The sequence below is a fragment of the Seriola dumerili genome, unplaced genomic scaffold (assembly GCF_002260705.1).
Source record: "Seriola dumerili isolate Sdu_G_001 unplaced genomic scaffold, Sdu_1.0 BDQW01000105.1, whole genome shotgun sequence".
Taxonomy (NCBI): domain Eukaryota; kingdom Metazoa; phylum Chordata; class Actinopteri; order Carangiformes; family Carangidae; genus Seriola; species Seriola dumerili.
The window spans coordinates 2,350,047-2,376,259 of NW_019174360.1; the positions used below are offsets into that span (position 1 = coordinate 2,350,047).

The following is a 26,213-nucleotide window of genomic DNA, read 5'->3' on the forward strand; positions in this document are numbered from 1 at the left end:
CAAGCTCTGTCTCTGAAACTGGATGAAATGAGTCTACTGCAAAATAAATAGGCCATGTACAGTATGTGTGGTTGTATGTGTTTCACGGTTCAAGTGGCTTGTGGCCAAAACTAACGTTTCTGCAGCTCATTTGTACCAATATCCAACATATTTGTTTTGAATTATTTTCCTGCCAAAACAGTTATTTCATATTTACCCAGAATTACATCATGTGCAGCTGAAACCACCGCTGATGTAATTTATTTGGAGTTAGTAACACCTTAAAGGAATAGCTCAACATTATTGGTAATATGCTTATTTGCTTTCTTGCTGAGAGTAATATGAGATGAGAAACTACTCTCATGTCTGTGCGGTAAATATGAAGCTACAGGCAGCAACAGGCTATCTTAGCTTACAAGAAACAGGGGAAACAAATACTAATTTTATGGCCAAGACCAGTTGCCAGGCAACCAGCAGAAGTTAATCTCACATAACTCCCCCAAAAAAAAGGTGAAACTTTGGAGGTCCTGGTAGGTGAAAGTTTTTTCACCACCTTTTGACAACCTCTAAAACAGAAAACTACAATTTTATACTTTTTTAATGGGTTTTTATACAGATAAAAAACACAAGACTTAGTGTGCTAACTAACGACCTTTAGAGATCCTGGCGGGTGTATTATTTTATCTTTGGACAGAGCCAGGCTAGCTGTTGGTAAATTCAGTATAATATACATTTCCATGGCACTAATTCATTAGTACAACAACAGTGATGTTATACTAATCGCTCTCTCACTCTTTTTTAAACAGAAATAAATAACCACTTAATTCCAGTTGTTTCTTCTTTGCAGTACTCAATGTCAAGTTACTGTAAACAAAAATCAACACTTCCTGATGTTTTGTTTACCTCCATGTAAGTGTTGCAGCCTGCCGATAAAAGGATGGCCACAAGACTTTTTAGTGTGAAAATTCTGGAGGAAGTCTCTGGAGGAAGCTGATATGACTTTTGCTGTACTGATGGAGTTAGTGCCGTTTATACTGACTTTATTAAGACAAAAGGCAAACATGGGGGACGTTTGAGTTTGCATTAACTGGGAAACAGGGGAAATAACAAGCATGTCCTAAACACAGCCTGTCATAGAGGTAAATAAAAGCTCTGGCCACTATTTGTGAAATTACGGTATGTGCATTTCCCGAAATGTTGATTTTGCTCTTTAAGCCTTGGTAATCCACGAGCCCTATAAATAATAAAACATCTATATAAATAAGAATAAAAGTGCATGAAATATAAAACACGAAACTGTTTTCTTATAGCTGTTGTCATGAAGAAACCAGCATTTCTCTAACCCTAATCTCTTTATTCATGTACTGTAACATACATAATATGCCTGGGGATGAGATTAGCATGTTTAGTATTAGATTGGTATGTATTTACGCGGTTCTTATATATTTGGCGTGTAAGAATGTAACCCAGCATTTATTAAAAACACCCAAATCTTCTTGGCATCTACTGTAAACTGCATCGACTGGTCATAAAGCATCATGAACAAAAGCTCACTGACTTAATAAACAAGATTATACCAAACAACCACTGCCCCTGACACTAACTCATGTTTAACAATTAACAACTGATGTGTGAGCTAATTGACTTGCTGTGAAAATACAACTAATTCTAATAATAATAATAATAATAATAATAAGAATAAGAAGAATAAGAAAACAGTACTATTATTAGAAAGGAGAACTAATTCTAGGGTACAACTAAAACTAATGTGCTACAAAATGAAAACGGTGACTGTTAGTTTTAAACATCTCCAGTGGTGAGAACCGTGTTCTGGGTTTGTTTCATCAAAGAATAAACAGCTCAGCATGCAGTGGTGTGATGGATGAGGTAATAAAGATAATGGAGGGAACTCTGAAGCTGCGTCTCTCAGTGCTGCACCCTTTCTAAAGAAGGCACTATGGGTGCTTCGCCATCTCGACGACCAAGATTCAGCAATGCAACCCCCGTCCCCGAATGTCTCTGAAGTCACGGCCGTCTGTTGTTTGGTTTCTGAGAGAGTCATAAACGGAACCTATCCATTCAAGTTAATGCTGAAGGGCTTGTTGTTCTACTGCTGAGCATGTTATTCTCCTGGGAGCGCCACGGCTCAAAGTATCATGGCCTTTATACTGGTGTACAACAGCACACACATTGTTTCAGTTATGCCGCTCCAAAGGCAGCACATCTGGATCCGTCTCATTTCCTCTCCCACGCTTAGTTGTGACCTCTAATCATGAGCCGCAGTGCAAAGTGTCGGGTAGTGTGGCTGTTTCAGCGAGGGCCCACGGATCACGGGGCCATGACCCACTAGAGGTAGAGGTAGCTGACCCAGTAGACGATGTTGAAGAGCAAGAAGGACGTGGGGAAGAAAACCCGAGAGTAGGAATCCAGCTCGCTGATGTTGACGTGGATCTTTCCTTTCTTCCAGCCGCCTTCTTTACACTCCTCGTAGCAGCAGAAGAAGCTCTTGCAGTCCTTCCCGTCCAGGCATTCGTACAGACAGTTGTCGTCGTAGTCGTGCCAGAAGAGGGAGTTTCCCATGGGCATCATGGTCCGAGGGTTGCGACTCATGTTGAAAGATGAGTAGGCCTGAAAGGAAAGACAGAAAGAAAGTGTTAAGGTGGTAGAATTGACGTGTGCAGTGTCTTAGATCATTAACTTTTGAGGATACTGACTTTTTGCTGGGGAAATGTTAGCTTTAGCGTCTGTCTTTTAGCATGACAGCATGTATGTAGCCATCAAGAGCATATTTAACCTCTTTTACAGAGTTCTTATTGTAAAACAAAAAAGAAGTTATATGGACACATTAAAAAGTCTATAGAAGACAGCTTTTTGAACCAAATCATTGAGGTAACATTACCTCAATTAGCCAGCCAGCTGCTGCTCATGAACGTCTGCGGGAGACAGTTATCATTTGTAGCTGGCAAAATCAACGGTTGCTGGCTAGAAATAACAACCCTGCTTTTGTCTACATCTGTCTGAAATCAACGACCAACTGTTTTGAGAATTAGTAGGAAATTAATTTGGTGCACTATACACTGTATGCAGTGCAAGAATGCGTGGTGGCATGCCTTTATCAAAATGCAATCAGCCTTTGAACTGCATTGAGTTCTGGTACGGTGAAGCTGTAGTGGAGAAAAAGTGCTTTACACTCTCTTGATTGATCATTGATCATTAATGCACAATGGCAAGTCTATTAAGACATGTATTTATTGATGTCTTAGATTGCTGAAAAACTCCATCAAAGTCCATATCGATGTGCTGAGTACCATTATCTACATTTGTCCAGCTATTATTTGGAATAATAAAACACAGCATCAAACGACACAGTTGGCACATCGATGCAAAAAGCATTTGTGAATCAATGAGCTTTTTATAGTGATTTCTATTTTTCTTGAAAAATTCAAACGCTCTTGGAAAATAAACTATAATAGTGATGTTTAAACATATTTAATTTGAAGCAAAAATACTTATTTAAAAAAAAAAAATTATAAACATACAACAATAATCCTTATTCATTATTTTTTGTATAATGCAGCTGATTTTTTTAGACAGGAATGCTGAAGAAGTACTCCTGAGAAAATTCATTATGTGACTTCCTCCCTGATGTTTATAAAATCGTGTGGGACAACCTAATTGGGGTAAAATCTTCGCATGTTTTTCTAGTCCTCTCCTCTGCTGTTAAAGGAAGAGTGGGAGGCGAGAGAAAGAGAGCTAGATGCGTCGTATGGAGTAAGAGAACTGACTGAGTGGGCGGCACAAAGGGGCCACATGGATGAGGGGAGGGGGGTGGGATGGTGGTCATATGAGGCTTCCCCACAGACAGACTGGGCCGAAATACAGCAGCGAGCCAGAGATGCAGAGGAGGGGACCGAATGTAACACAACTTAATTGTTCAGCCCGAGCTGACAGTCTCTCTCTCTCTCTCTAGCCCTGAGACACATTCAGCAGAACTCCTCTACACTGGGAGGAAATAATGAAGAGGGAGGGGATCTGGAGAGAGTGAAATGACAGCGGCTGCTTCTCAGTCTGCTGTGTTCATAGATGTGTGCCGCCGCCATTAAAGTGTTTGCAGCAGGTGCAGACTTGAGAACGCCTGCACAAAGCATTAGGCTCTCATACAAGAGCAATTGCTAGACTGCACAACGTGTGCTCATACAGACACACGTCAGGCACTACACACATATATGTCAACACCCTATGGATCAATATGAGTTTCTGAAGGTTGATATTATTAAACTGAAAACACCAATAGCCAGCATTCAATCGCCTTTTTCTGTTCTTTCATTTTCACTGAAAAGATTACAAGCACTTCACGCTTGGTCTGTAGAAAACAAGGCTCTGAGGCATCATTTAGATCGTTGTTTGACACAGAGACTCCAATGTGAAACAGGCCTGGATGCACAGGAACAGATTCCCTAATACAATCACATCAACATATGTGCACTTCATGCTAATTTCCGTTTAGCTCATCATGTGGGCACAGACTTGTAAAAGGCCCTGCACCCCTCCTGCATTAGAGGGAGACACAACATGACTACAGTTAACATGGCTGTTTGTAGTTGTTTGTTCATTTTTTGCATCTCTCTATGATTGCTTTGTGTCTTTTTATAGTTGTTTTGAGTCCCTGCTGTTGTTTGCGTCTTTTTTGTAGTTGGTTTGTTTTTGTTTTTAGCCTCTTTGCGGTTGTTGTGCATCTGTGGTTGTTTTGTGTCTGGTTAGTTTGAGTCTGTTTGTGGTCGTTTTGTGTCTCTTTGTAGTTGCTTGGCTTCAAACAGGAAATTTTCACAGTCACTTCAAACAGCGGGCCGTTCAATAATCTCTTCATCTTGATACATTAATGAGATCATTATATGAAAGCTACATGCTTTACAGAGTGTTTTATACAGCTGTGGTCACAGAAGGACCTTATGTGTAGCAGAGGCAGATGTTACTCACACATTCACTATAGGCTTACCATTCTCTGCGTCTTAGCAGGAGGTCTGCGTATACTGTAGGAGTAGTAGTTGAGCATCGCGTACTCGATCATGGCAGCGAAGACAAACAGGAAGCAGACGGTGACAAACAGGTCCATGGCCGTCACGTAGGACACTCTGGGTAGCGAGTTTCTGGCCACTGTGCTCAGCGTGGTCATGGTCAGCACCGTGGTGATACCTGAGCGGGAAAGAGCAAAACTTTACAAAGAGAATTCTTTGTGACTGCATGATGAATTGCTGGTCAGTACTGGGGTGACCCATGTGGAAGTCAGTGGTTATATAACATGTGGGCAGAAGTTTATTAATCACCATTAATAATGCATATGGGGTATTCTGGGTAAATGTCCCCATTCTTGCATCAGTCTTGTCTACCCATAAACATCCACAGTGATTATTTGTTTTTTAGTGCGGGGCAACAGAATTTTTTTAAATGATCAAATAATTAAAATTACTTTTTTATCTTTACTCTTTCTCGCGGTGATTTAAAATGTGATAAAAAAAATGACGTGTCAGAAATCGATTTGCGGGTTAAGAACCTCTATTATACAGTGGAGTCACATCAGAATTATGAGGCAAATCCTGACACCTCCTCATGACTAAAACATTACTTGTCTCCGAAGTGGCTCAAGTAGTGCAGCCATAATTCAGTAACCACGCGGTAAAAAGCTGGCCCCTGTATTTGTGAATATCTGTGATGGTAATAAATTCAATAAGGTTTTAAAACCTCTGCCACAGTGGGAACTTTCCAGACATTGCATTGATAGACCTGACAAGTTTTGAAATTTTTTTTTTTCAAGGTTTTTATTATAATTTTATTATTTGAACAGCTTTTTTTTCTGGCAGTTTCGTCTGTCTGGTCTCTTGACATTGATCTTATTGTTTTTCCAAACATGTGCGACATAAGACATAAAGACACAAGACTTAATACCGTCCTGACTGACGCGCAGACCGTGGTCATTAATCAGCCTCTGAAGAGGTAGAGCTGTCACGAGTCCACTTGTCTTTTAATGACAGCGATGACTGATGGAAATGAGGCTGTAATTTTTGCATTAGCTCGACCTCTGTGGTGAAAAATCGCGTTGAATTGAAAATGTGTAATAGCCGGTTCGGGAAGTAACTGTCACTCATATGTCAATTGATGATACACTAGTGAGTCAATCACTTTGGGAGGTAACTAATTTTTTTTTCAAATAGTTGTAGAGTTGTTAAAGTGGCTGTTATCAATAATTACCTGTCACACTGGTAAATGAGTATCTGGGATAACTTTTAATTGTGTCATCAGTGCCATTGTTTGAGAAATTACTCCTCATGGTGTCTGAAAGGAGAATATTGTGTACGCTTGGTGAAATGAAATCAATTCTTTCAAACAGAGATGAACCCAGTGACATTAATGCCCACTGGGAGCACGGATATCTACTGCTGCGACACACACACATCATTCTCATAATCTCGCCGTCTTTCCCTCTCATCCTCCCGTCTTCCTCTTCAAGCCACGTCTCACCCTTCCTCTCCCTCTCCGTCCTTTTTCTCTCTTCCTCTCTCTTCTCTGTCTCTTTCATCCTCATCTCCTACATGTCTTTCATGGCAGTGTGTGCCACTGTTTTCGCCTGTGGTTTCCATAGAGACGAGTTGCTCCCATCTATTTCAAGCTACCTCCTCTGGTCTACTGCTTGTCTAGACTTTCTCTTTTCCCCCGCTCATTAGATTTAAGCACCAAACTAGGTAAATGAACAACTCCCCTCTTCTAATACCTTAAATCTAACTATCTGTTCAAGTCTCAGTGCACTGTAAACAGTGTGAGCTCAGTAAAACAGCAAGTGCATCGACATCAGTGCTTTGTCTTTTTATTTATTTATTTTTTTTATAACAAGCTACCCACCGGCTGCTCACAGTTTGGGCTGCTATTTCAAATCAAGGTCATGAGTTTCCTTTGCACAGTTTAATACATTTTGTGGGAATTGTCGCTACATGATACCATAGCAACCGGATGACTCCTGTCTGTGCAGGCAATCTGAACCGCACAGTCTCACATCTGCAGACCGAAAACAGGGGGCATCTCCTGGAGGTGAGAAAAGCTCCAGTGCATATCGCTGTACAAAACGAATATGCTACACACATCCTCTAAATAAGATCACATCACAATAAATCAACAGGACATTGAGAAACACCAGATTTTCTGTTTTTGTGCAATTAAATTTACAAAATTTGATAATAAAAAAACATGGTAGTTGGCATAAAACAGTGTCTCACATCTTCAGACGTTGACCTTTGTTATGTGTCCAGGGGTGAAGCAGGTGGAACAGACCACAGCTTGTATTCATGGAGTGTCTATAAGTAGTACTGAGGAGTACCAGTCAAGGATCAGTAGCTAGGTCACAAGACTGCATGGGCCTCATTATGACTACAGACCTAATCTAAGACCGTTTTAACAGAAAAGCTATGACGTGGACTTTAGGTTTGTCAGTATTAAAAATGCAATTTGGAGCTTCAGTGTTCTAATACAGCAACATCAACAAAGTGTTGTGTTTATGAAGCTGTTTTTGGCAGCTTTAGTCGTCTTTATTGCCACATTATCTCTAATCTGTAGATCTGTTGTGGCCACTGACAACTGATTGATTCATACATCATCAGAGCTGAAATGATTAGTGAATTAATTGACTGTTCACTTGACTCAAAAATTAATCTATAACTATTCTGATGTGTCTGTCTTGATTAGCATTAGCCTGTTGTATTTTTGTTTTTTGTTTCTTTCTGGATGTGGCAAGTCGCACAGGTTGGGAGTGTGCGCCTGCTGGGGATGGGGAAGAAATAACTGAAAAGGAGAAAGAGAGAATAAAAAAAAAAGAAAAGGTGATGGTACAGAAACAGGTGAGGAGACAGGGTCATGTGACCTGGTGGTCTGCCCCTTTATCACTGTATGATAAACAAACAAAAGGAGACACGTCCCATTTCCCCTGAGCTGCGCACCTGTATCACTGGACTATAACACAACAAACAAACCTAACACCTTCCATGTCCCCCTGCGCTGCACATTTACCATGAACCCATTTGGTGTCACTACTGCATCAGTGTGTGTGTTTGTGTTGAATAGCTGGAAGAAAGATTAGCGATCACAACAGCCCTAACAGTGAGTATATATGTTCTGACATGTTAAATTGAAATCATGCAGTTAGAGCGGTTGGAGTGGAATAAAAGGGTGTAGCATTTGCGAAAGTGAAGGCGTTCCTGTTTTGAGCTGTGAAGCACTCCAGCAGATTTTCCACCACATCAACACAAAGTAAAATGCAGTGTACATAGGAGCTGACAGTCTCCTCGGCAAGAGTCGTGTTTGTTTATGGTAATTATACCGATGTTTTCAAATTAACGTGCTAGTGATTGAGGTTAAAATGCTACACATGGCAACTCCAATCTAATCTGATTAAAGGTGTTTCACGCACGCTGCAGAGGAGTCCTCGACTTTAAGCCATGTCTCCTGTGCATGTAATCAATCAGATGGCCCTACATGAGTCCCCAATGACTAAGGAGACAGTTGGGGACTAAACAGCCTGAAGCTAGTCTACTCGTCTCTAACTTCATTCACTCAGCTGTGTATTTCCTGATGGTCAGCTTGATATCTATAAATCGTGCTTTATGTGGCAGCTTCCATCGGCAGAGAACGTCCTCGTATTGATGTTTTGTTCCCAGTATATGAACCTCTTGTTGCTGTGAAACATCAGGACCGTTTGAGTTGGAAGTACTACTATTAGACCCTATCAGGTCTCTCAGAAAGAAACTGCTCTGGGACAAAAACACAGCTGATAATATACTGTAGCTACTAGTTTGTCCCTGTGGTGAACAGAGCACCCGATTTTTAAATTCCCCCACCTCTCACAGCACAGTTTGAGGGACTGATGTCTTTGCACTAGCTCCTATCTTTAACTCACTGCCTTCTTGCTAGGGTTCCCATGAGGAACATTGTCAGCTCTTACACCCAACCTGACACATCAAAGTTGACAAGCGTTTGTGTGAATGACGGCTCTCGCAGGGAAACCTTGGGTTTTTAAATGCTATCCTTTTTTTTTCCCCCCATCACACTCATATCATAAGAAATAAGCTATAAGCTTGTTGCCAGTGCTTGCTGCTATAGCCCGGGCCCAATATTTGAGATGAATATGTCTAACCAAACAGTGTGTTGTTTGGCTTTTGAGGATGTTTCTTTGGTAAACCATGAAAAGCGTCCACAACGAGATCTGTGGGTGATCGAGACTCCTACGCACCTAAGAAAAACAACAGCATCAGCTGCTTCAGTAAATGCCCCAAAACAACAAATGCTTATATTCTAGTGATAAATTCTCTAGAGGTCTTTTTTTTCCATCAGGAGCAAAGGAGGAAATAGTGTGATGTTAAGTGAAACGACTCTCGTTGTTGATGGAGGAAATTTTAATCTAATAGGTGGACATCTCAAAACCCTAGCACACGAAACCAAAAATATCAGCATTGCTAGATTTTGGGAAAATATATATTTTTGCGATTGATAAATTGCCCTTGAAATGAACTTGTGTGGCACCGTGATGTTCTGTATTTCCCTGAATATCACTGTGTAGCATGATGATTGATGTTACCACACAGTTCAATTAACTCCAGAGCCACAGTTCTCGTTTACCCTCTCGAGCTCTACATTCCCAACTTGCGCCTTAGGGTGGGGTGTATTTCTCCATCAACAATCCTCCGTATCTCTGCCAAGATCCATCTGAGTTGCAGAGATTGAGGTCTAATGGGAATCAACCGGAGTTCAGCTCTCTTACTTCCAGCCCACTGCTATCCAAATGTCCTGCTGCTGGAGGAGTAGCAGGTGAGTGACAGCTCTTTGGAAATACCACCTGGAACATGTTAGCAGCTTGTCAAGGCACATAGCCTAGAGGGGTGGGGGGGTGGCGGGGGTGGGCGGCATCACCTGCCTTTTTCTTGGACTTCAACCTCTCTGTGATCTGACTGATCCTCCTCCCTCGTTCTGACATTTCTCCCCGCCGCTACGTGCCAGAGGCCTTCACTTTGCTTTACACTCTTGTTTTGTCCCTCTCTTGTGCCCAGCTTTTCTTCCTCTTATCTCTCCTCTCCCCTTTCAGCCAAGGGATCAGGTCTCAGGCCGACCTGAAAACAGGGCCAATGTACTGGAGAAGAAAGGCTAAATGACTTTCTGTTGTTGAGCTGAATGTGGATGTTTATCAGGACTGGGACAGCTTGCTGCTCTGCTCTACCTGTTGTCTGAGGGAGATCACAAGCCTTTCACCGCCTTTGGTCATGTGTCACACCACCACCCACCTACTGTAAGCTTTGATCGTCTTCGGTTGTTGTCTACACCAGGCAGACGGACAGGTTGACACAGTGATGGAGAGTAGGACAGACAAAACCCACTCTATATGATGAACTAACAGCCGCAGTAGCAAGGTGAAAGCTGGGAGTAACAGCAGCGTCTTTAGCTATGAGACAGTGATCCTTCCTACACTAGCAGTAGTATTTCAGCACATATCTGCCGTTCCTACGAACACGTCATTTCTTAAGCCACTCTGAAAATACACCTTTGTGTTGTTGTCGCTCTTGATCTCATCTGCTTCGTACTGTTTTGATGTTCAACTGTCATCGTGTCAACTTTCATCAGCCTAACAGCAGAAAATAAGTTGAGCAGAACTCAACTGAACTGAAGACGATCTGTTATTATGATCAGCTTTCATTTACAGCTCTAAGAGGAGAGGCTCCATTCGGCCCAGTGCATGCTTGAACAATAATTCTGGCTTGTTATTGAATTTGATACAACATGAGGCAGCGTTATTGTAGTAGAGAAGTTCTTTTTTCTTCTGGCTTTTTCTTGAATGAATAGGGATGGACAAAACTCCAATATAACTTCGTTTATTACCACAGAGGCTTTCCAGATGACCTTGTGTGATGTTGGCTGATTGGCAGGCTGATGAAGGCCACTGAGTGAAATTAGAGTACTTCATAGTTATGTGTGCTGTCTTGATTCAAGTGATAGGTGAAGGTAGTTGGAGGGTGAGTGAGCCAGCTGGGGTTGAGTTCTTGGGTCAATTGAGAAGCTATGAGTTGTGGAGTTTAATTAGAGTCTCAGCTCCTTCAACAAGTATTACGAAAGTGCCAGAGATCAAGGCACTGACCCTCAACCACTCTGGTGGAGCCAGGGTTATTGTCTGAATGTGAAACTATGGGATAGCTGTTATTTGTATTATTTACACTGTTACATTGCAACCAAGTGTACAGTAGGGGAATAAATAAACAACCATTCCCAGACTTATAGTCCTATGTTCAAGACGATGAGATGTGTTGAAGCAGGATGCTGCCAAGTGCACTAAAATAACAGATATATTTGGTGAACAAAGTAGTTATTATACTAAATTAATTGACTTAATTTGATTGTTGCTTTTTAATTAGGCTAGGCTTTCTCAAATTTTAGGTTTCTCCTCAGCTGCCTAACTTAACCATCACACTGTATCAAATAAACAGATTCGACTGAATTAAGTTGCAACAGATATGCAAAATAGATTTAATAATGGTCAAATAGCGCCATGGGAGTCTAGTTTATTGTTGTGGTGGTTATCACAAAATAAAAGTAGCACTCATATGGAGGTTGGGTTGGTTTTGTGCTTCTATAATTCACTAGCAGGTTTTCAAGCTTTTATTTTTATCCATAGTAGCAGCATTTCTCTAGGAACGGCAATGTCACTTGGTGGGTTGGCCCACCACTTTGGATGTATATGTGCTAATTAGCAAATGTTAGCATGCTAACATGCTAAACTAAGATGTTAGATGTGGTAAACATACCTACTAAACATCAGCATGCTAGCGTTGCAGCAGAGCCACTAGCATGGTTGTAGACTCTTACTCATGTTAATGTATGCTTTGCAGCCGTAGCGGAGTCAACTCAGTGATGGACAAGGAAGAATTGTTCAAGAATCATATTACTATTTAAGATGAAATGAATAACATACATATATATATATATATATACTGCATATTGACATTAAGTTGTCAGACACTTACCTTGAAAATCACCTTAAACAGGAAACCATGAGCACCACAACAACATCATCCACAGGAAAGCAAATGAACTAATGGCAGGCATGCAGTGGGGGAGGAAAAATCAAAACAATTGTCAACTTGTGCACAGAAAAATAAGATTAATACTATAATAAATGATGAAAAAAAACAAAAAAAAACAAGCCACATTGATGGGACATATATCTTCAAGATGCCTTAATGCACAGCTAAAGCTACAAGGACACATCCATATTCATCTGAGAATGCACATGCAGATGGATACACAACAACTCTTTCTTCATTTGTTGTCTTTCACTCCACAATAATGTTCAGTGATGTGCAAGTATTCCAGTAATATGATTGCTTTTGCTGGTAATAACTACAGCGACAAAGACTGGGTCATAATATTGCAGTTACTAATCATAAAAGAGATTATTACTTTTGCTATCAAGCTGTCTAAATCTCAGATTGAATGGGAATTACCGAAAGGCTTTAAATCCTGCCACCAACTTCCGATTCATTTTCTTCATATTACACTCACATGGCTTGAATGAGCAGTGGCAAAAAGTTTTATGTATTCCCATCACATCATATTGGACATCAACGCTGTTCACTATTACTGATTATTCCCAGCCCAGAAAGAAATTATATGGAAAGGAGTAAAGCAACACTGAGAAAGTATTGTGACAAATTACCTCTCCCAAGGAAGATTAATTTATACAAGGCACTCTGAAGTTAAGTGGTATTCCCTACAGTTCCCCACACAGCTACATGGGTAGTGCTGTTGTGTACCTAAGGCCGTCCTTGCAGGCGTAGCGTCGCTCTTGATCCAGAAGGAGACCCAGGAGAGGACCACAGTCAGGATGCAGGGGATGTAGGTCTGGATAGTGAAGTAGCCCATCCTTCTGCTAAGATCGAAGTACACTGTCATCAACACGTAGTCACCTGTTGAGAGAGAGAAAATGGAGTCACAAATGAATATGAATAATGAATATTAAAGCCCCTAAATAGTGTCACTTTGAGAACTTCTCTAGCTCCATAGTTCTTTGAACTTTTTTTGTCCAAGGGGCTAAAAGAATATGCACATGCGGTGAGGTTTTATTGACTACATTCTTCCTGTTACAAATTCACGAGTGGATCTGTCTGTTATGAGTGGACACAGTCCTCGGTCAGGGCTGGTGTAATGCTGTTGGTGTTAGCCACAATTTGCAAGGCTCTGTATCCTTTATTGAATAGCAATGATAATTCACTCCAGTGCATCAGTTGTTGTTGTTGTTGTGGTTTATACACAGTACTCGTAACAGTGGTGGTGGTAAGTGGAGTGGCTATGAAAGGATTTCCCCCCTGCAGAATAGGGAACACTGCGTTCTTTTGTTTTATTTTCTCCATTCATATAGCCCCAATAAAAAAACAGCACCTTTCCAGTACATACTTTTAAAAGTTGACCCTTTTCTTGCAGCTAAATTGCTCTTTAAGTCTCTCTATATTGTAAGGTGACCCTGCTATTTTGTAAGTTACACTTCATTTTTTCCCCACTCGTAAACTACAGACCATCGCCCCGAGGATCTGAAGCAGCACACTGGCTCATGAGTAATTTGAGAAGGTCTGGAGGCAGCTGGGAGCTAAATCATGCTGTGCTCTTAACTTGTTCATCAAAATAGAGGCTTAATTTTACTGCGAGACCTTTAAAAGCAGACTCTGCAGACTCTCCATACTCTATCAGAAAGCTGTGACAATCAGCAGATGTGAGTTGATTGTATAACAAGACAAATCTGTGTATTGTGTTTGGGGCTAACAGGATGTAGGAGTAGCATTTGCAAAAACAGCCAGGGGCTAAGGAATGACCCCTGGGGAACACCTCACACACAACCAGGCATTTTCTGTTCTGTTTAACTGAAACCATTTCAGACTGATGCCAGCCCAGTTCATAATCATTAGAAGTGTCTAAAGCTCTGCTTTGCTCTGCTAAGATCTAAGGTCTTTAGTAACTTTAATTAAGACCATTTCTGTGCGGCAAAGAGCCAATAAACTCTACTGAAATTTGTCAAAGTTGTTATTACTGGTCAAAAAAGACATCAGAAAGTGTTCGCTTCCTTCTTTGATAGATTAGAGTTTGGTCTGTAACTGCTAAAATTAAGATAATCTGGATCAAATGTGAGGGCCAACAGACAGAGGGGACGAGAACAGAAATAGGGAGGAAAGAGAGCAGAGGACAGTTACACAGAAAAAACCCTAACAGAGCCCATAAAGTAAAGGAAAATAATTACTCTACAATGGCACTGTGAGTGTGAGGAGAAGAGAAAACGAGGAGAGCGACAGAATTTATTCTGCTGCCTCTTAAATGGTCTGACTGCAGTTGGATGCTTGTTATCACAAGTGTCAGCTGACAGCAGCAGGGATACTGAGCTACAATACTAGGGCAACAAAAGTCGATGGTCTGTAACCTTGACAAAGTTCCATGCTCCATCAGAACAACATTACTTTAAATGTTGCTAAAGACTGCCATATGATAATCTGCTGTCACTCAGATACTTCCATGAAAAGGATGTCGAACTGAATAAAACATCTGTAGACCTTTTGTCCTCCGCTTGCAGCTGAATCTCACCTCACACTCGACATGGAATTGAAATAATTATTTTAATCGCCTGGTGCAATGAATAAAGAGCGTCTTGGTGACTTGGTGACACTGGTTTATGGCATTCACAGTTGTGTGAATGTGTTTCAGTGCAGAACATGTAACAATTATCTGAACAGTCCCTCCAGGTTTTAGCTTTTATGTGATGTCCAGGGTCGTTCTGAGGCATATGTGAGCTAGGCAGTTGCCTTGGGCACCATCAGCTGGATTGGCATCAAAGAGGACTGAGGGGTTATCTTCTGTCTAAATTCAGACACATTTTCTACTTTGCTGTCACAATGACTTCCAATGCAACCATTCAATGTTAAATAAACCCACCACTCGCGCTACTCGCATTATATTCAACACCTGATGCTGAGAGGAACAGGGATGTAGCTTAAAAATCAGGGCCTTGTACATATGATGTCTCAGTGGGCCCCCTTATACAACAGTTCTTGTGCATGTGCATGGACAAAAATAGATTTATATTTATATGATTGAAATTTCACTGGAGTCATGTTACAGTGCAAACTGTGTTCACTTGATGTTAGCTCTCCTCTCAGTGTAAACTTCTGCAATGGTTGTTTGATATATATTTATGGGCTCACGCCATCTCACATCCTCAGTAACATGAGAAGATGGAGGGAACGAAGTACTGCTTAACCATGTAAAGCCTGAGACATGAAATAATTATCAGAAGATTTCATTTCGTTTTCATTTCCTCTCCAGACATGTTTTAAACTATGTTAAAATACTCTGCTATGATTAATATTTTGTTTAACATGGTTTTCCCCAAAGAAAAGTGGGGGGAAAAAAGTCATCAAAAACTGGGTCTGAAGCTCATCTACTCTTAGTTTCCAATTAGTGAAAAGTATTGCTCTGGCCTTGTGCCCCGCCTACCACCTGCCTGCTCCAGGTGGACAGGTGAAAGAGCAGAGAGTGTCAGGATGGTTAGAGGAAGAAACATCAGAGAGACTCAGCCACATGTTTGAGCATCAGTCAGACTCACTCAGATGAGGAGTCTGTTGAGACCAGAATCAGAGACTAGCAGATGGATCAGAGCCGTTCGCGTAGTTAGCGTCTGTTGATGCTGTTTGTTGGCTTGTAACTGGCAGTGGTTGACACAGTGATAGTGGTTGTGCTACTGCTAACTCTCGCTCTCTGTACTAACAAGTTGACAGGATTGGTTCCTTAGTAATATGACATATGAACTCTGGCTGTCATTGGTTCACTACAGTTCCAAGGTGGAAAAAGCGCAGCCATAGCGTCGACTACTGATTTCACTCATCATATGCCTTGCATTATATTATAAACACCATATGGATGTTAACAAGGTTTACGGGTACTTTACAGAAACTCGTGTATCGTGTGTTGCTGGCTAAGTTCTACATACTTTCACTAAACTACTGTAAAATAGGTGCCAATAAGTTATGTCAGTTGAAATGATTCTGTTAACAGCTGTTAGAGCTGCTCCTAGAGGCTCCAATATAGTTTCAAATAAAAGGAGTCATCTTTCAGCAAAATTAATCATTTACTTATGAAGCTGATAATATAAAAATTTAAAATTGCAGATCAAATCAAATCAATTTCTGGATTTTTAAAGCTCCCCTCTCGCCACTACGTCCCTTGAGAGGATTTTGCAAATAGACTAATGAAACTGCTGGTTATTGCTTGTTTTGTGACCTCGCGGTTCACTTACTCATCATACCAATCAGGCATACACGAATATGCATACCCTGCTTAATTTTATAGCCTGTGAGTCCAGTGTGTCTTCAATAGGAGGCTAGCTAATCAAAAGATATAATGACAAATGATCATTTAAACACTTAGTTAAAGGTGAAACTTCCCAAGTGGATCTGCAGGATGTAATCATAGGCATTGGCAATAAAGACAGATGCTTGCACTGGGAATGACAGCTGTAAAATGTGCTGTGTTAAAACGCTGACCACTGTGAGTGGGAGACCTGCAGAGCCACAGAATGTAAAAACAGCAGCCAGCTGTCTCAGGGAAGAGTTAAAGTTAGAATGACACCGGGTTTTCAGAGACATGTTGCAGGTGAACCGCATCTCTCCAGTGATGCTGTTGGTTAAAAAAAAAAAAAAAAAAAAAATCACACATATTTGTTCAGGCTGCCGTTGAAGAGTGTCTGTCTAAATCCTGTCCAGATCCTCTTGCCATAACAGATCAATACCGACATCCCTTCTCAAATACTATAGGGACCTACACCCTAAAGGAAAGCTCCTAGACAGGTTATGTCATCTTACTGCAGAACTATCTAAACTGCTTCACTGATATAATCCAGGCCTATTCTACTATGAGCTAAACGTGCACTATAAATTGTATAATGTCAGAGGGAAAATTTATTTGGAATTAAATGAATTTCGGATGGTGATGTGGCAGTCAGGACATCTTGGAGTGAAAGTCTGATACTGATTATACGGTATCTCCAGTATCTATACAGAAATGAAATGTCATGAGGCAAAGAAACAGATGATCAGGAACCTGGGTAGCGTTATTATCATCCAGGGATATGAAAAACTGTTTTTCTTAACATTTCAGAACATAATTAAAACCAGGATATGACTCATAACAGAGACATTAATGAGCATGTAAAAGTACCACTGCAGAGATTGTGTTGTTGATGACACGACACAACCCGGAAGGTTGAGTGAAGTTGAATAAAGTTGAATTAAAGTAACATATAATTAAATCATTATGATTAAACTAATATAATGATTATAAAAATATCACCAAATGTCCAGTGAGTTTTCACAAATTCTGCGCTGCAATTACCTTCATTTTATGTGTATTTCTCATGTGTTTTTACTGCCCAGTGGTAAAAATGGACTCTTTCAGAAGAATTAGGTGACTGTTAAAGCAAATGTCAGAGTAAAAATGTAGTGACAGGAAGTGAAAAAAAGAAGATAAGATGTCTAGTGCATTTAATCAAAGATTGTCAGTTCTGTAAAAACCCGTAGTTGCCAGTACAAAGAAAGTGAGAGAGACCAAAAAGGGAGTTTTATACCTGTAGCTCATTAAAGAATGATGCATGTAATCCGACCTTGTATTAAAAAGAATTAGGCTACTTTATATTACAAAGACTACTGCAAATGATATGGTTCATTTTCTCCACTCCAATGTAACAACAAATAAAACCTTAATCACAACACAGCAGGAATAATAAAAAAAAATCAATGCATTTTGCTATTTCACCAAAATAAAACTGTCTCATTTTATTTTATGTGCCCATTTATGACCGAGATAAAGCGTGTCTTCCTCTAAAGCGATCCAAAGCTTGTTAGAATTTGAACATAATGCTGGTTAGATTATACCAACAGGGGTAAATAAAAGAACAATTCATTGTTGCCTGAATTATTCTCCACTTCCTCCCTCTCAGTACAACACTGCACAGTTGTAGAAGCAGGCCAAGAACTGCTGACACAAAGTTAAATTTGATAGTTTAATGCACGTAAGATGAGCTTCATTTTGCAGTTACTCTTGTAAATGTTGCAGGCTAATATTGTTAAAGTTATAATAATGATTGACTGGAGGCTGCAGAAATGTACTTTCACAAATCTATAGCTGCATCGTGGTGACGTCTGTGCTCTAACTGGTCGTTGGAGCAAACAATTCCCCCATTTACATTCTGTTGGACAGTAACAACCCCACTGTCTACACACTACTGCACAATATTTATTAGTCCGAGTTGCCTGCTCTACACTTGTCCACACTCTGTCATGCTGTACAGTCAGGTCTACTTTCTCTTTAGATCTGCAGGGAAAACTTTTCATTAATGAGCTCAAGACAATTCGGCTGAATTCATTGTGTTGTTTTTTTTTTTCTTTCTTTTTTACAACCTTTATTCAGGAAGTTTTGCTCAAAGAAATTCGGTATAAGTTTTTCATGCTCGTACTTGGAAGCTCACCAGTACTGACTGAGGCTAAAGCTAACGTATCCCTGGCAAAATGTAAGCATCATCAGCAGTTGAGTACAAGACATGGAAATAAAGAAACGACATAGTATGTTTTGTTATTGCAGTGTAGAGCGAGTTAGTCCTGGTATTATAAGGAAAAATAAGATTCACGATTGACTGATGTGTTTGGTAAATATAACGATTTCTCGGAAGAAGCCATGAAAGAAATGCTAACATTAGTGTAAACTCTGACTCCAGGATCTGCTTCCGCACAGTTGAGAAACACTACACAGTGGATATGTCAGTCCTTGGAGAAGCCTGTTTTTTCTTAAGTAACCTGTTATACCACAACCACATCTTTGTAAGTTAATGATGTGCTCCTTGGCTCCTTGGTAACGCCACTGTGTGCATTAAGCTAATTAGCATGACAAGCTCTGATTGCAGCTCATGGTACAGCAGATAAACACACAGTTTAATCAATACGTTACACTTTTGCTCTTGTGTTATTGATTTGTAAAAGACTAAAAACTGCTGTTCCTAGTTATGATTGCTAAGCTCTGTCTGGAGTCGCAGTTCAAGAGAGGGGTTCGGTGAATGGTAAATTCTTTTAATGTCTGCATGCCTGTTCATGTCTCTTCCATGTGCCGTCAAACTTCCATTATAGTTTCATGATTGCCAGCTGAGATTTTAAAGTGATCTGTGGTCAGCTGCAGGTTTAGTCAGCGCAGGCAACGACGTATGAAGGAACTCATACTTCAAATAGAGAAAGAAACGATCAGAGAACAAGGCATAGGATTGTCAGCAATTTCATGACACATTCTTTACCAAAAGGCATTTTGAATATTTCCAGGGTGGTCATGTAAAGATAGAAAAGGAAGAACATCAGCATTTCTGCAATGTAACCACAGAAAAGGGCATAATGGAGGCTTTTGGGGAATTTACCATGAGATCATAGAACAAAGCACCGAAGTGTTTGGGATTCCACATTGGGGCCTTTTGAAGAGGACGCTGCTGAATTGATAACGATGGTGGATTTGTAGCAAGGGTCCCCAGTGGCGCTGTGGCCGGGGATCTGTCCACTCTGTCCTCATTAAAACAGCCCCATACCTCAAGTGTTTATTAGGGATGAAGGATAAAGCGGGGAAAGGGAGAGTGATGGAGAGGGAAATGAGAGAGAGAGAGAGAAAGGAAGAGAAACGCAGTACTTTCGAAGTTTGTCATGACGTAAATTAATGATATGGTATTTTTAGCTGGGGATCTAATCATCATGCTTGTGGAGATAGAGCCCCGGCAAGTGAAACAGGAAAAAGAAACGAGGTAATAAATGAGAAAACGGCTAATTTTCTTGAACAGCATGAGGTAGATGTGTAGGTTTGCCGTTGCTTTTGAGCATCTCAGCAGAAAATTAGTTTGGCTGTGTTTTGACAATGCAGCGGGAGTCCAGGAAAACATATAATTTATAAGGCCATCAATGTGTCTTGGGATGAGAGCGCTCATCAATCACCTTTTTTTTATTTATTTTTTTTTGTGATCAGAAACACAAATATACGACGGCAGTTTGTCATTAGATACAATCTCGATGCTTGTCACTATTCCCAGTGGCTGATAGTAACACAAACAAAGAAATGTTGTTTCCTGAATTTGTTAATGTCTCCAGTTAAAAAGATATTTGATTTAGCTGTGTCATATAGTGGGACATTTTACAAAACAAAATGAAGCTGTACTTTCCACTGAGCTCCTTAATAATTTGATGCCGCTCCCTGTTATCCTTTTCCTAATCATGCCAAGTAGTCTTGTTCCTCGAATATTCATGAACAGAGGTTCAGCTCTTAGAAAGCTGAATCAGGACACATTATGCAGATCCAAGCATGTCTCTCCAAAGACAAAAGACCGTATGGCACAAACCAGATGGAATATATGCAACACTTATAAACAAGGTTAAGAGGGGTTAACAACCACCACATCACGCTCCTTCTCCCTCATTTATAATGTTTCACTTATGAAGTCATTAGAATCTGTTTTTATCTGCAGGTTCACGTGACAACATTAAAAATGTATTAGGAACTTGTCCACGCTGTGCCAGTTACAGGTATAATTACTGGCACCTGTTGGAGAAACAGTATTCCTCCAGGTGCCACTGCCTCCAAAACAACAAACTTAAATTAAATCATCAAAGAACACAAAGCCTAATAACCGCACTGAAAGCATGGGAAGAGAGAAGGAAAAGGATTGAATAATTAAACTTCCTTTTTAATCTTTAATCTTGGTGATTAATGTCAGTGGAAAAACCTATTTGCCCTTACACCCGAGGGGAATACTTATGAGCTTTGAGCTTGTAGTTATGTGATTACATTTATGGGCATGGTGCTAATGTTAACCTGTGCAAAGCTCGGGGCACCAAGGTAGTGAAGCGGCTCGAAAAGCTGAACAGTTCTAGAGCAAGACTCTGAACTCCTGCCAGCGCTGGCTGTTAGTCTGCAGCCAAACCCAACCTTTGACCACCCTGTAGAGTAGGATAGAAGTGAGAAAAAAAACAGTTTCTCTGCAGGGATCAATAAAGTTTTATATCATTATTATCCAAACCGCTGTGAAATGCAACCATTCAGCATGTTATTTTTGTCTCAAGTGCCAGTGTTCTTGACCTTTTCTCAGCCTTTTGTTGCTGCCTTTCTTACCTGCTGTCGTCGAGAGCACATCTGTGGTGTTTCTGAGCCCCATGAAATCAAACTGGTAAAGCCTCCAGTATTTCTGGTCTGAAGTTTCCACTGAGTTTCGCCTCCACTTGTACACAATCTCGTCCCGCGGGTAGCCGTCTGGAAACCACACAGAAAGTGAGTTAGGTGTGTGAAAGAAGGAGGGACTGCGAAAGAAAAAGGAGATAAAAGTTGAAGGCAAAGAATACAGGAAAGATTAATGCAGCAATGCAGTTTTTATTGTATGCATGATTTATACCTGATTTATGCATGATTTATACAAATTTATACAGCAAGTTTTCATAGGCAATTCAGTGGACTGCAGACCAACTGAGCAATTACTGTTAACTTGTTTGCTTGGAATCTGCTGTGGTGCACCCAGAGCGAACAAATATCCAGTCTAACATGTAATCCAGTGCAGTGTTTATCTTGATTTCAGTGGAATAATTTCAAGTACAAGTCAATTGGCGTCAGGAATGCTCTTGAATCAATTGCTATTTTAATGATAAAAACTGTGCAGTTTGATTTACTGCACGATATGATCGTGGGGGGTGGGGGTGGGGGGGGTAGGCACAGCTACTTAAAGAAATGGCTTGACTTCTTTTATTTTTTTTTTAGAGATGAATAGTTCTTGAAGTGTAAGATTGTAGGCTTTGCACCTGCCATACATCTGTGACGAGCCTACTGTTACGCCTTACTGACACGTGAAAGTACTTTTACGTGGAGGAGCGCAGTAGTGGAATGACCTGGTCCGGTTTAAAGCTGGAAACATTTTGTAGTGTACTGATCATTAAATGCAGGATTTCATGTGCAGACCCCTTTGCTGGGTGGAGCAGTTAAACACAAGCGAAAAAGCACGTAAGAAGTTGAATCTCTACGGAAGCTATTACTCTAAATACTGTGTCTCTATGTAAAAAATAAAGCTGAGCTCTTTTGACAAGTTGAAGCAATTTTGCATAGAAAAATGAGTGACAGCAATAATGAGCAGGTGGCAAGCCTGGTTGTGCCCTGTAGTGGAAACCAGACAAATTATGCAAATGGTCTCATTTAGAGGATAGCCATCTTCAACCAAGAGGAGCAATCACCATGATGCAAGAGAGGTGTGATTTTTTTTCAAAGTCTAATATAGATGCCAAACATTATATTGCCATCATATTTCCCTTGTTGTGTTTCTACAATTATCTTTACTGCAAACAGTATTACCATTGTGTTACCAGTGTATCTTCATGGCTGGAAAATGTTTGTCATATTTCAGGCCTTTAAAAGCCCCCTGAAGTCACATGTTCTTAGCCAGTGTTATAAATTACAGTCTGCCGTGGCCTTGGCTCTAATATTCTCCCTGTCTAGCCTCCAAGCAAAGAAGACAAGGGTGGTCCGATTTTGCCATATTACTGTAAACAAGTCCAGTTGAGGATATCTGCCAGTGAAATGGGTTTTAAAGTCAAATTGAAATATTAATTCCTCTTGCTCTTTACACAGAAAGATAGACTTCAATAATACTGCAGCTAATGGGCAAATCTTTCATACTACCAACACTGATATAGTTATTCCTCCCTTTTTCAACAAGCTGATAGAGGTTATTTACCCTTATCTAACATCCCTATACATTTTTCAATAATTAGGGCAGGGGATCCATTCTGCTGTTAAGTTTGTCTTCCACTTAAATAATGGGAACTGGCGAGCTAGGCTATCTGTGCTGGAGGACCCACTGTGCTGTTAAGTTTTGGAAAAAGGAAGCTAACAATCTCAGCTGCTGAGTCATTGACAGCTCTCACACACTCAGTATTTGTCCCACTTTGTAGTATGGAAGGGCCGGAGGTGGCATTAGCTGTCTCTCCTCATGGGGCTGTTTGCGGGGATGGCATAGGACAAGACTGTCAGAATTCACAGCAACAAGTAAATCCTGGAACGCACGTCTGGCGCGCTCATACCACAGATACTTCAGCTATCAACATCAGCCCTCCAGCTCACTAATTACCTGTGTGGAAGAACTGAACTGATATGAACTATTTTTATTGTTCGTCCACAAAGACAGTGCACCAGTCAAATTACAGTACCACCAGTGCCCCTGGCACTAATGTAGAGTGTACCACATCTGCGTAATTAGGATTTGAATAGCTTCATGTGATTTTCCAAACTCTGTAAAGCTCACATTATTGTCTTAAAAGTGGAAGCCATGATTATCTACCTACATGTGAGTGTATGAAGATCTCCCACTTGTCTGAACACACAGCACTGTGTGCTTGGTAAAGGTAACTTGTCATAAAGTTAGAGGAAAGAAAACAGCCGACTGTATGCACATTTTTTCCACTTATTGCAGAGCAGTGATTCTTTTCACTTGTACAAAAGGTCAGTAACAGTTTATTTCCAATGTCAGCTCCTTTGGGAGTGTGAACTGTAAACATTCAGTATTATTTCCCTTGGTCTTTATACTGACACTCAAAAGGTCCATTTTAAATGAGCTTTTCAAAATGAAAAACACAAACTCAAAGCAACGACTTTAGATGACTGACCATTCAAGAAGCCCTCCTGGGGGGGGGGTTCAAGTAATGTAACAAGCTCTGTGGTGGTCATGATGGACGTCCTCAGTTCTTTTGGGCAGAATAAGAACTGCTGATTACATCCTTAAATGTATGACTTGCCTGTTTGAACTGCACTGAGATGTGGTTTATTCTGCTTTTTCGTTTTACTTTTTTAACTCGGGAGTGATCACTTTGCACCTAGTTTAACTGAATCATTTAGTATTTAAATAGTAGGTAGCAAATAATAGTATGTTTTAGCCCATACATCAACTACAGATGCACATGTTGAGAGCAAATTTCCCCAAGGAATGAGAACAGACTAAATGTATTTTCTTGTATTAAATAATTGCCTTCTCTTGTGTGGTTGGACCAGACTGAAAAATCTCAACAACTATATTGTGTTGCCATGAAATTTTATGCAGACATTCATGATTCTCAGAGGATGAATCTGACTTTTTCTCTAGTGCACCATGACGTTCACATTTATTGTTTTGAGTGAAACCTATTGACAACCATTGGATGGATTTGGTGCAGGCGTTCACGGTTCGCTCAGAATGAATGGTTACAATCGTGGTGATCCCCTGACTTTGTCCAATACTTTGGTCTATGACCAAATGCCTGCAAGACTAATGACATTCCCATCAGCTTCAGTTGGTGGTGTTGGCATTTAGCTCAAAGCGCCTCTGTGCATACAGCCTTACCAAGCCTGGCTGTAGAGTTTTAGCCTTGTTGTAATATACAGCATAGATTTGACAGCATCAAATTAGACTGAAATAAACTGAGGAACTGTTTTCATCCTGTGGCTGTCAGTGGATTGACACAAAGAAAAAGTAAAATGTAAAGAAAATATCTAAGTGCCTCCTCACCCTTATCATAGCCAACATTTGAATGGTATGTGCTGCAACAGTGTAAAAATCTATATAGTAATATAGCAACACAGAGGGTGTTCATCAATAAGTGATTGAAGCGCTGCCTGTGGTGTGGACAACAGTACAAAGTGCTTGTGATCATAGTTAAAGCTTTTCATGGCTTTCATGCTGAGCTCCCCAGTAGTCACAAAAGTTTTCTCCAACGTATTATACAGTAGGTGTACATTTATTTGTTGAAGCTCCTGTGAAACACGGACCGTGCCATGAATTCAGTACATGTTTGCAAGATGTCAGATTGCTTGTGATTTTATTCTTAGATTTAATTTAATTTAATTTAATGTTAGGTATATAGGAGGGAAGGATATAAAGGCAGTGAGTAGTCAGAACTGATAAGAGAGATGAGCGAGAGTGATGATGCATTCACCATGTTTATAATGTTGCATCTCAATAAATGAAACCGATTAAAGCCATAATGGGACGACTTCTAATTTGCTTCATGATGAAGAGACACAACATTTCAAAAGCCTTGCGCATGAGGCTTCTACAATATCATAATACATTAACAGCCATGCTCCTTGAGTAGTTACAGAAAGATTGCAGTGGATGTTACAGCGGGTAAGAAAGGATTATGTGTTTGACAGTGGAGAAAAGTGAGGGCCAATTGCGGCTTCACTATCAGATCTCACCCTGGTGTACAGTGACTGAGAGACGCTATAAGTCACCTCTGGTCTGCTTCTCTCTCCTCCTCTACAGCAGATCTTCATCTTGCAAACCATCTGCCACGAAATGTGTAACTTGCAGGGTGGCAACATGTTAATGCAAAACAGACGGAGATGATCTGAATCCAAACACTTGCTCACTTAGTTTAAATGCTTTCCTTTGGCACCTAAAAGCATCTCATGTTTTTGTTGTAATATGAAGACTGATGGAAATGGTTTCTTTCAAACTTCTAAATGGATGCGTGACTTATTGGAGTTGTAGGGAAATCTGGAAATCAGGTGTGGATATCTGTGCTGCTGTCTCCAATAAGACAATAAAACTCTGGACATTTTAAAACACATAGACCAGATGTTATGAAAGTTATCAAGATGACTCTGTTCCACTCTTAGAGGTAATTAACCCTCTTAAGCTTTGGCTTGCTTTTAGTAATATCTCCTTATCTAATACCCATTGTCCCTTAATTATTGAGAAATCTCGCACTCATCAGAAAATCCTGAATAAAGCACAGTTACATGAGTTTTAATTGGAGGGATTCAAATGTAAAACTCTCACCATGAAATGATGCAGTGATTTTTATCAAAACATGTTTGAGTAATAATGATTAGCTATCAGCATGTCGGGGAAATAGCAGTTCTAAATTGATGCGCCAGATGGTTTGTTACACAGACCCATCTGGGAAGGCTTCGCTGGAAGATGTTTGGAAAAGGTCAGGTGCTTTGCAAAAAACTAGAATTACCGCCTCGTGGTTGTATCCCTCCGTCAACCAGTCAAATTGCAGGACATATGGTCATAATGTCCCACGGTCCCTTTGCCTGAGGAACAGAATTGAATAACGGCTAGGAGTGTTCTCTCCTCATTT

General features: G+C 40.4%; 1 protein-coding gene across 1 annotated transcript in view; it reads right to left on the bottom strand.

Moving 5' to 3' along the window:
* Positions 1 to 2,325: 2,325 nt before the first annotated feature.
* LOC111222716 (gamma-aminobutyric acid receptor subunit gamma-3-like) overlaps positions 2,326 to 26,213 on the bottom strand; it is a 73,774-nt gene continuing 49,886 nt past the window's right edge. The window contains exons 7-10 of the mRNA XM_022746535.1: positions 21,226 to 21,363; positions 12,816 to 12,968; positions 4,976 to 5,172; positions 2,326 to 2,607 (exon numbers count right to left, since the gene is read on the bottom strand). Coding sequence (XP_022602256.1) covers positions 2,326 to 2,607; positions 4,976 to 5,172; positions 12,816 to 12,968; positions 21,226 to 21,363 — 770 coding nt within the window. The remainder of the gene's footprint in view (positions 2,608 to 4,975; positions 5,173 to 12,815; positions 12,969 to 21,225; positions 21,364 to 26,213) is intronic.